This window comes from Lathyrus oleraceus, chromosome 4 (genome assembly GCF_024323335.1).
Source record: "Lathyrus oleraceus cultivar Zhongwan6 chromosome 4, CAAS_Psat_ZW6_1.0, whole genome shotgun sequence".
Lineage (NCBI taxonomy): Eukaryota > Viridiplantae > Streptophyta > Magnoliopsida > Fabales > Fabaceae > Lathyrus > Lathyrus oleraceus.
In genome coordinates, this window is record NC_066582.1 from 95079158 (window position 1) to 95090450 (window position 11293).

The 11293-nt window shown below is 34.3% G+C and overlaps 1 protein-coding gene across 1 annotated transcript; it reads right to left on the bottom strand.

Annotated features, from left to right (window-relative positions):
* Window positions 1–3786: 3786 nt before the first annotated feature.
* LOC127073622 (myb family transcription factor EFM) lies at window positions 3787–6045 on the bottom strand. The gene is made up of 4 exons (XM_051014796.1): window positions 5571–6045; window positions 4914–5483; window positions 4695–4771; window positions 3787–4556 (listed from the first exon to the last, which is right to left on the bottom strand). Exons 1-4 carry the CDS (start codon window positions 5758–5760, stop codon window positions 4110–4112), a joined length of 1284 nt encoding a protein of 427 aa, XP_050870753.1. The 5' UTR covers window positions 5761–6045; the 3' UTR covers window positions 3787–4109.
* Window positions 6046–11293: the final 5248 nt, after the last annotated feature.

Consider the following 11293-nt stretch of genomic DNA (forward strand, 5'->3'; position numbering starts at 1 on the left):
AGTTACAAGTTTGTGTGATAACGTGGTTGTGGGTCAGCAAGTTGATGCCTTTATTTTGTTGTCAGCAAATAATGTGGATGAAGATAATGAAAAGTTTGAATCCGAAGAGAATGTTGAATCAAATGAAAATAATGAAGATTATGAGGATAAACAATCAGAATAGATCGCTTCTTTAAATATTGTGAATCTATCATGCCTTTATTATGCGCAAACTAAATAATACATATTGTGTATTCTATCATGCCTTTAATATTTTTATTAATTATTTTATATTCTTTTATTTTAATTATACAAAATTCCAACCCGTCCTGATAAAGGTAAGAGTAAGGCCTATTGCACAAGGATAAGTATAGTTGAGGTGCCTTCGTCTTCTATGTATTGTTCTTTGCCTCAGTCTAGTCAGGGGGCTCAGCCGACTATGCCTCAGTCTAGACAATGGGCTTATTCGACTATGATCATTTTTACATATCATACATATTACACTTCACTACTCACCTCACAAAATTATCCACCAGGCTTTGTACCCACATCGTTCTAGCCTACACATGTATCACCATCATACATGCATCTTAAGGGATATACCTTCCCAATTTCCTCACATGTACCCCACATACATGTAGTCTGAGGGATATACCTTTCCATTTTCCTCACATATACCCCCACCATACATGCAGTCTGAGTGATATAGCTTTCTATTTCCCTTCCACATACCCCCACCATACATGCAGTCCGGGAGATCTAGATTTCCATTTCCCCCACATGCACCATTGTCATCCCATTATCATGGGGGATCTTTCAACTACATCCCCCACATGGACCCTCACCATCCCATTATCCAGAGGGATCCCGCACCTCACGTATACCTTCATCATCCCATCGGGAGCAGGATGACCCTACATTGCACGATCAAGAGGAGGGGGAGGAGGAGGACATTGAGGATGTGGAACGTATTAAATGAAGCGATGATTAAGCGTAATTTTAAGAAGATAGTAATAGTCCAACATTCTAATATGCTTAGGCGTGCTAGAATTGGTTGGGAACAAAAAGTAACCAGACCTCCATTGATGGGCAAACATGTATTTAAAGAAATGAATGCTTATTGGAATTCAAATGAGTTTAAGGCAAAATATGAAAAAGAAAAGCAACATAGAGCATCTGAAAATGGAGCATCCAATCAGAAAGCTGGAAGCATTAGTATTGTCGAACATGCTGAACGAATGATAGTTATATTTTCATCTCACTACTTTTTTAAAATTATGTTCTTATTTGTTATATATTTTTATTTGAAGTTAACCGTATTAATTAGACTAATGCTAATGGAAGAACCCCTTTACTGAATTAGATTCATGAGATGACTTATAGAGGAAGAGATAGAGAGTATAACACTGAACGTGATAGGAAAACTTAGGTAAGATGATATTAACATTTAAATATATTTATTCAACTCTTTATTTAATTAAATGTTCTAAAATTTATTATTTAATTTAATTTTTTAAGTATGTGTAGGAGGAATACAATAGACGAAAGAGAGAATTTATATCTCAACATCCTGAGTTAGCTGATTCGAGGAGCCAACATCCTATTGATCCAGCTGTTGATCTTCATCTTTTGATGGAATCAGTTGGTGGAAAGAATAAAAATGGAAAACACTATGGTGTTTTACCTTTAACTTCCAACTATAAAAAAGGAGAGAAAACTTTATTTAGGAGAATTGCAGACAGGGAAGGATCGTCATGTCCCCCGATATTAACCAAATGGCGGAAACGGTTAGATAATTAGCCCTAAGTGAAGCAGCATGTGAAGTCGCAACACACAAAGCTCTACAAAAGGATGAAATGGAAGAAATGAGAAGTAGACAAATTGAGTTGGAGGTAGCGCTGAATGTTTCACAAGAGAAAATAAGAGCTACACAACAACAAATGCAATAATATATGCTTCATCATCAAGCTTTTGGTGGTGGCAGAATTGGAGTGGTTGATGGCTATGGAGCAGTCGACGAGGAAGAGAATGAAGAAGACGAGAGTGATGAAGACATTATGAATCTATGAATATTAATTTTTGAGTTTTATTAACTATTTTAAATGTAAATATTTTTAATTAATTATAAATTTAAATATTTTTAATTTATTATGAATCTAATTTTTTTGATTAACTATGAGATTAAATATTAAATGTCTAAATTATTTATTATATTTATAGTATTATAAATATTAAAATTAATATTTGTAATAATATAAATATAATAACATATTTTTTATTAAATTAAGATAATCATTTAGAAAAACAAAATTTTCGTGGTGTTTTTTTAATCAAGCAAAGACAAAACTTGCAAGGTGTTTTTCATCTATAAAACAAATATCATGTTTTCTTCATGCCACTCCTGACTCCGTCTGACGTGCTGCTCTGAACCATGACAAAGAGATTGCGACGTGAAATACATCTAGTAAGGTTGTGAGGTGCTTTTCACTCGTTGCGACGTGATTTTCACCCTACAATAAGTTGCGACTAATATTTTTGCGGGGTGTTTTGTCTACCTTATAATTTTTTAGTTGTAGGATGTATTTTAGAGTTGTGAGATGATATTCACTTCACAAATTGAGTTTTTTGGTAGTGTAGAAGAATAGAGTATTTGTTTGTAACTGCCATTTATCATTCTATATATTTTTGTAATTATAAAAACTCTTGGGAGAATTCTTGAGTGAAAATAAATGGGATCTTAAAATCATGGGGAGTCTATATTGAAGTTTCTTAGTAGTATTAGAAAATTGACACTAAATTGAGAGAGTTTATGATGAGACCGTCGTATACTATTAACTATTGATTAGTGAATTTTATTTCATTACGCTAATATCCTTCAAACATAGGTGACTTTGCACCAAAATATGTTAACAACTATTTAAATTATACTTATTGATTTTTATTATTACTTATTATTGTCGTACACATTATAATCACATTGTGTGTCATATCCTATTACTAATTGAACATATTTTCATATGATAAAAGATTAGAACTATAATGAATTTTTTCCTTCCATTTATTAGATATTGTCTTTGATGTCATCATTTTAAATGATAAAGTATATTGAGAAAAATTATACTAGAGTCCCTTGATGAATGTGGATGATAGAAATGATGTGAGAAAAAGGGCATCCAATACTTTAGAGTTAACAGATGAAGAATTCTAATTCTGTGCACAAGAAATTAGCTCTAAGAGAGAAGCTTGACTCAACTATTCTCTCCTTTAAAATTGAAGTGTAGTAGTAGTATCATGTTGAAAAGCTATTGCATGAAAGGACAACATTCTTCATAGATATGTTTGCTTGTAACGAGGTTCATGGCATAAAAGTAACAAAAGTTCAGAACATAAAAGTTAAAACATTGGAACACTCTTGTGGGACGTTCAAGGACCTTAAGGCATGACTTTGAATTTAATCATATCAGAAGTATGGTTTGATGACATACAAATTGTTTTCATATGGAAGTGGTTAAATATCAAGATGCTTGAGTTTAACTATTCTCTTAAGGATTTAAAACCCAATGTGCTGTTTAGGAATTCCTAGGTGGGGGTGCTCTATATTTTGCTATATTTTATTTTGCTTGTATATTGCCATATCTTATGTCCTTTTATCTAGTTAACTTTTAAGTTAATCAAATTTTTAATGTATGAATACTATGGGGAATTTGATCAATTCATAATTAACAATTTTTTTTTAAAAGGATGTTGTTGTCATTATTCATAAAACTAGAGGGTAAATATGTCCAACTGGGAAAATCAGAAAAGGCCAAGAGTCAGAATCCGATTCTTCCCTCTGTGGTCTGTAGTACGCAATAGTAGTAGTAGTACACAACAGAATAGTACAAAACAAAAACTTACTTTTCTGTCCTTTTTAACCCTGTAACTAACTACATGCACTATTTACCTAGCACATCAAATTAAATAACGTAAAGCAAAATATTAGCATTTAGTTCTAAACAATTTTCATTTTATTTAATGATCATTTCTTCTTAACTGATGAATATTGCAAACAAAATCCTCATGCTAATTTCTTCTAATTAATTAAAATAATATTAATTATTATTATTATTATTATTATTAATTAAGGCTAATTAAAATTTGAGAGTGATTTGACTCCCATTGCTCTCTTCAACAAACCCTTTCCTCTCTCCTTCATTCTCAGAACTCCCTTCTTTCCAGCTACCACTCTCCGACTTCCCATTCTCAATACTCTCCAGCCCATCTCCACCCGTCTCCGGCGAGCCCTGACCGTGCGGTGTCGCCTTGTAAACATGGTGCATGTGGTGAGGCGGCGGAAGTAGCTGCTGATGCTGCTGCGGCGGCACAGTAGTGTAATACTCCTGACCAGGTGCAGTACAGTAGTGCGGGAGAGTCACATGATGAGAAGTAGGATGTCCACCGTAGAGAGTAGTTGCTCCTCCTGAATGCGCCGTGGCGTATTCCGGTGGGACCCATATTCCTCCTAAAACAACTAACTGTGCTGGTGGTGCACCTGTTTGTGCACTTAGGCTTGGTCTTCTTGTGTGTAGCCTATATTTCTTTTAGGAAAAAAAAAGACAAACAACAAACGAAAATACAAAAGTTCGTTAGAATTTGTCAGAAAAAATAATCACTAGTACTACAGTTACAGTACATAACAAGAAAGTTTCTGTTTTGTAGCTGTGAGAGAAAAATACCTGCAAATGGCTTTTAACTTCATCATTGGTCAAACCATCCACTTTCATCAATTCCCTTATCTGTTTTGGTGTTGCCACTACCAATAACAAACAATCATGTCAAAATGATTGATTAATCGATGAAAGTATATAAATTGAATCAACCTTATTAAGTTATTATACTAAACTAACTTTATATAGATCAGATACATTGATTATTTAATGATAGAGATTCAGTACCTTGAGATCCACCGAGCATTTGAAGAGCATTAACGAATCTGCGGTGCAAGTCAGGTGACCAACACCTTCTTGCTTTCCTATGAGTTTGGTTTGAATTGTTGCTTGTTGTTTGAGTATGTGATGATGCTATTGGACTCCCTTTTTCTTCGGTGTTTTCTCTCTTCTCTCCTTTTTCGTCTGCAACGTGTTTCTTGTCATCAACCTCTTTCTGGTTAGAGGCAAGTGCTAGTTCGGGAAGACCTTGATTTTGGCATGATGAGTTGTTTCTTTCTTTTGAGAATGGTAAAAAGGCTCCACCGTTTCTATGTTTCGGACTAATGTTGAATCCAATATTGTTGCTTTCGGTGGTTTCTTTTGCGGAATTTTGTTGTTTTGCTGCTTCAGTCGTTTGACTCCATAGTTGAGCACTTGTCATCCAATTTGCTTTATCACATACATTATTATTTGTTGTCTTTTCCATGGTTTCTGATGATGTTACTTCCTTTACCGGTATGAATTCTTCTAGAATCGGCTTTGTAACTCCTTGACTCACTTTGTAAGCTTGAAGTTGTTGCTTCGATGCCTCCATAGCTGAAAAAGAGAGATTATTATTAATTAAAGTGACACTAACTAATAATAATTTTATAGAAAAAATGATAAAATGATAAGAAAGTGTACCGTTTGTGAGAAGTTGCATGCAGAGAGGAAGCTCGCGCTTGAACGCATCAATCTTGAGACGTTCTTCTTCCAAACGAGAAAGAAACTCTTCGAGTTTGTAGGTTTGATCACTTTGTTCTCCAACCGATTTGAGTAACATGGAGTAGCTATGTGGCTTGCAATCCAAGCCTAGTTCAGATGGTGATGCCATTCTTAATTTGAAGAAATAGTTCACTAGGAAGCAGTGTTTAATATATGTTCATACGACAAAATAGAAAACAAGGTGGTTATTGGTTTGTAGGTAAGAAAAGAACAAACAAACAAGAAGAAAAGAGAGTGTTTGGTTTCTTGCTTTGATGTTGTTGTTCTTGTGGGGGAGAGAGGAAGAGAGAGATGGAGATAGAGATATATATAAAAGGGAGAGTATGTTGGTTTGTGAACACAAGGAGGATCAAGAGAGGATCATCTTCTTTTTAGAGATGAGTTTAGTGGGAATAAAGTTGGTTTATATGAGAGAGAGACAAAAGAAAAAGCATGAGATAAAGCAATGAGATTATTGTAACTTCCTACACAAAGGGGTAAATAGTCTTTTTCTTTTATCATTAAATATACATGTTAATATAATTTTTTTTTACTAAGAGAGAGAGTAGAGAGAGAGAGGGAGGGAATCAGAGAGTCTGACAATAAGGGGTACTCATGTGCTTGTAGCCTGGTTTTAGAACCTCACAGTTAGTGTTCTTTAATGGTACGAATTTAAAAATAACCATATTACAAAAGATGATTCTCCTTACTGTTACACTTTTTTTTTCTTCTTTTTTATCTTATTTGTTGTACTCCTTTTATTTTATGTTTGCTTTCTTTTTCACAAGAGATGTATGTGTGTGTAAATGAGATTCATATTCTTGTTCAATTTCAAATCAAAACTTCATTAATGGTTATTATCTTTTCCTGCCTTTCTTTTCTTTCCTTTATATATTTTTCTTCTTTTCATGAGATCTAATTTGCTTTATTATCACATATCCATGAGTTTTTTTGCTTCAAAAGTCTTTAAGGATGATTAAGTACAATATAAGGTTGCACAGATATCCTTTATCTCATGCTCTAATTACATAGCTATTTCATGAGTTTGTTTGACATGAGTTTTTTTTTTACTCTTATATTTTTGTTTATTTTTTTCATTTATTTATCAATAAATTTTCATTTTTTTTATAATTATATAGAGAGTACGATATTAAATTATGGTCCGCAAATGCAATAGCTGCCACAATATTGATTTTGTTATTTCAACTGTATGCGTATTCACACGTGTGACTTTATTAAGAAATACATCAAACAATTTTATTAATATTTGTTCAATTATTTTCATAAAAAAAATCAAAATTTTAAAACTCAAACTTCATATTGAATAAATTTTTTTAATTTCAAATATTTAATCAAATAAGTATTTAAAATATTTTTCAATCAAAATTCAGGCGGCAACGATCATGCACCTCGTGGAGCGACCGTTGATGGAGGGTTGTAACCGCAATTTAAAACTATGATAGAGAGTAAGCATTGGTATGTTATGGTTGTTGCATTTCCATGACTCATGTTGAATGAATGACCAATATGAAACCATTAGGATATGCAGATGCTAACCACGTGTTGAGCAATAATTATTGTGATTGTCCAAACCAAACTATGCTCTTACTGTGGCAGCATGCAGGAATTAATGAACCTATCATATGATAAATTAATTAATTGCAAAGACTTTATGAATTGTGGAGGAGCATATACCATAAACATAATTTTTACCAACAAGGTGAATAAAGAGAAAGTGAGAAAAGAGAAGAAGAAAAGCACATATTCAAATAGGTTTATAGTATCAATCCAACTTGCAACTTTTTTGTTTGAGTCTAAAAGTTACATAATTATCATGAATTTTAGTGCATTAAAGAAGGGGAGGAATATCTAATCTAAAAAATGAGACATTCACCATATAGAATAAAATATTTTTCATTGAAGGAAGGAATATCTTAGTTCCAATTCTGCGACTCTAATTTAAGGGAACACACGAAGCTTAAAGGGGAGGGAAAAAAATTACACTGTAAAAGAATGATAGTGGAGCCTATAGCAAAGGGGAATCTACTTCTGCTACTCTCTTTTATGAAGTGGGTAAGAAGCTAAGAAGATTCTCTTTTACATGTTGAAAGAATTTTTGTAATTTTAGTTTATTTAAAACATGTAGTTCATTGGTTGGATAAAGTCTAATTAACTTGATTCCTTCTTCCTGGTTTTACCTATACATACAACCTAAAATTATTTCTAAATTTTCTAATACTTTTCTTGTGTGATTTGAGAGATAGAAACAAAAAATTGTATTGGCATATAAAATACGTGAAAAAATATGAGAAAGATAGTTTGAGAGACAACCATAAACTAAATATGTATAATATGACGTGAATATATATTTATAAACGAGATAATCTTTAGATTTTTTTTTTTAAATAATTATATTTCTTAAATTAAATTTTGAAATAATTATTTTTTCAAAAAATTTATTTAAATAACCATTTTTTCAGACAAATGCGCCAGATTGACTGACGCATCCATTTAACATGAAGAGGAGGCGTCATCACCATTGACGCATGCTTTAAAAGCATTGCATGGAGGCGCCAAGGTGGCTGACGCATGCATGTGTCTTCCGCACATGCTTCTGCCGCATACATGTGCTTTTGATGTGACGCCTAGCCCTTTGGCGCATGCATTGAAAGCTTCATCTATAAATACCTCGTGCATCACCCATATTTTTTCACACACCTTTTACCCTCCAACCACATTTTGTTTCATTCTACTTCAATCTCCTTAAAGTTTTTGATTTTTAACCATGTCTAAATACATTCACAAGAGAAATGTCGATTTAATTTTTTCCGCCGTCGCACCTCCGATAGAGACCCGACTTTGGAATATATATTCGTTTGAACGTCTTAATCGGATGTTGAACCGTTCGTTAGATGGAGAGATTGAAGATGGTGAAAGGATTAGAAGAATCCAATGGCTTGTGTCCAAGTTCAACCAAAATGGAGAAGTGCGTGAATGAGTGGATATTAAGACTGACAGAGACGTTCATAGGATGATGCATAATATGTTCAAAATTATTTTGATGGTTGTAATTGCTTATTTATAGTAGTGGTATTTTAATTGTTTAAGTTGTTTGTGTTGTTGTTTATGTGTTGCTTGTGTGTTGAATGTCTTGTATTTGTTTGTGATGGTATTTCCTCACAAAGTTATCATATGAAATAAATTTTGTTTTTTATATATTGCATGTAAATTTATCTTGTTGTGCTCGTTCCAACACTAGGATAGTTAGTACGATTGTGACCTGACCGACGACATGAACTACATAATCGAACCATTTTGTTCGCCGTATCCATTTTGGTTCGAATACGAGTGTTATTTGGACGATCCTTTTTCTTTCTTCGCATAACTTCGTTGTGCCAGACGATGTCCCATTGATATTCTTGCCAGTAATCTTCTTTTGCCACTACTGAAAAACTAATTTTGTAAACATTTGATAGGCTTATGACTTTGTAAACGTCAGATAGTATGTAGGATGGATCCCTTCGATCCTTTGAACATGCCACAATGACATGGGAGCTAGGCGTACGAAAGGCTTGGAACTTTCTACAATCACACCAACCTCTATCTAGTTCCACTCTGTATTGTCCCATCGGCATGCCTTCATTGTGATCCATGGACTCAGAAACACTGTACCAACCTTTAGTCCGGTCAAACACCGTTACCACGTGTGTGTTTGCTTTGGCGGCTTCGTGTCTAATGAATTTCATTGAAGCGTCACTGAACAAATACTCAGATTGGAACACTGAACTCCATTTGGAACGTCTGGTCTCAAACATCGCCCCTAGTATGAAATATGTCGCCTGCACCAAAGAGGTTATAGGTAGGTTTCAGATGCCTTTGAAGACAGAGTTCATTGATTCCACTAGATTTATTGTCATGCGACCCTAACATTGACCGTTGTCGTATGCCCTAGTCCACTTCTCCAATGGAATACTGTCAATCCACCATACTGCATCTGCGTTTGACAATCTTATTTCTTCGTGGTAGTGTTTGAAAGAAGGTTCTGATAATGCGTAACCTGCATTGACAACCTTCTTCCGCAATGTTTTATCTTTGATCTCCCACATAAAATTCTGAGCGATATGTCTAATTCAGAAGACATGCGTCAACGGAGGATCCTGCCAGCCATTATCAATGTTTTTGTATGCACTGACGATTGAAGGGTGTCAGTCGAAGATCAAACATAAGTTAGGTTGAGGTGCAACGTGCTATTGGAGATTTCTTAGGAAAAAACTCCATCCCTCAGCAGTCTCCCCTTCAACAAAGGCAAAGGCGATTGGAAAAATGTTGTTGTTGCCATCTTGTGCCACTGCCATCAGTAACGTTCCTTTATATTTCCCGTATAACCATGTACCATCAATTTGTATAATGGGTTTACAGAAAGAAAAACCTTTGATGCATGGTTGATATGCCCAGAAGAGACGGTGGAATATTCCATTTCCAATAGCATAAGTCCCGTATGGTGTATACGCCGATAACGTTTCCAACTTGACAATAGTCCTTGGAGCATACTGTTTAAGAGCCGACATGTATTTTGGAAGTTGTTTGTAAGACTCCTCCCAATTGCCATACACTTTTTCAACCGCCTTTGTCCTATCTATCCAAGCCTTCCTATATGATAGAGTATAGTTGTATTGTGCTACAATATGCAAGATTATTGTACTCACCTTTAATGATGGATTGTCTCTAATGATAGAAAAAATTTCATCTCATATTAACTGAGAGCTACGTTTTCGATGGTCTTGCATTGGATTCTTGAGCATGCATGTGTGAACTGGACCCATGGATCCAATATCCCAAGAATCACTCCTCTTCCGGTACGAAGCTGAAACCTGAAAAGGTAGTGCTTGTTTCGACAATAAATTTTGTACGTCAATGCATTAGTTCTATCAACTCTATAATCAGCTGATAGTTCCATGTGAAATTTTTTAATAACTTTTACACAATCTTCTTTTGTGCGAAATGTGTATTCTTCTTTCAAAGATCCTTGCATTTGCAGATAAGGATTGTAAAATATATCTGATGAAGGTTCATCGGAATCCAAATTCAAGCTTCTCATGTGTTGAGGTGGACAATATATATGACTAGATGGTAATGACTCCTCTTCTTCATCATCATTCATCATTGAATCAACCAAAATCTCGGCTTCTTCTTCTTCCTCATCTACAACATTGACCTCAGTTTGTTCGTCGTCGTCAGTTTCACAAAACACTTGTGACTGATCAATGAACTGAGACACTTGTTGCTGTTGTGGTAATATATAGAACTCTATATCATTGTACCCAGATTGTTCGTGACTGACAAACATATGATGAACATCGTCATCATCTGGAATCTTCTTCAAATAAAACTTTACTTGGTTGTCTGCAAACCATACCGAATTTTTATAGATGATTTGGCCTACAGGACTGCACTACAATTTCTTTTCTATTCTTTGTTTAAGATATGAAAAATTTGATCGTCAATTTATTGTAAACCGAGTTACTTCTGTGTTGCGAAAACAAAAATAGCGGTTAATTGATGCTCAAATATTTCACCTTCGATATGGGCACTAATCATGTAATGTGGTGAGGAAGACATTTTTTTTAAATGTAACTTTAGTGTTTCTACTAATGGTGAATGCA

What these genes read in the sequence shown, in the direction of transcription:
- LOC127073622 (XM_051014796.1), bottom strand. Translation starts at nt 5,760, where the DNA reads ATGGCATCACCATCTGAACTAGGCTTGGATTGCAAGCCACATAGCTAC. An exon ending in AATGCTCGGTGGATCTCAAG is followed by an intron (nt 4,772 to 4,913) that starts GTACTGAATCTC and finishes TGTTATTGGTAG; the next exon opens with TGGCAACACCAAAACAGATA. An exon ending in AAGTTAAAAGCCATTTGCAG is followed by an intron (nt 4,557 to 4,694) that starts GTATTTTTCTCT and finishes TTTTCCTAAAAG; the next exon opens with AAATATAGGCTACACACAAG.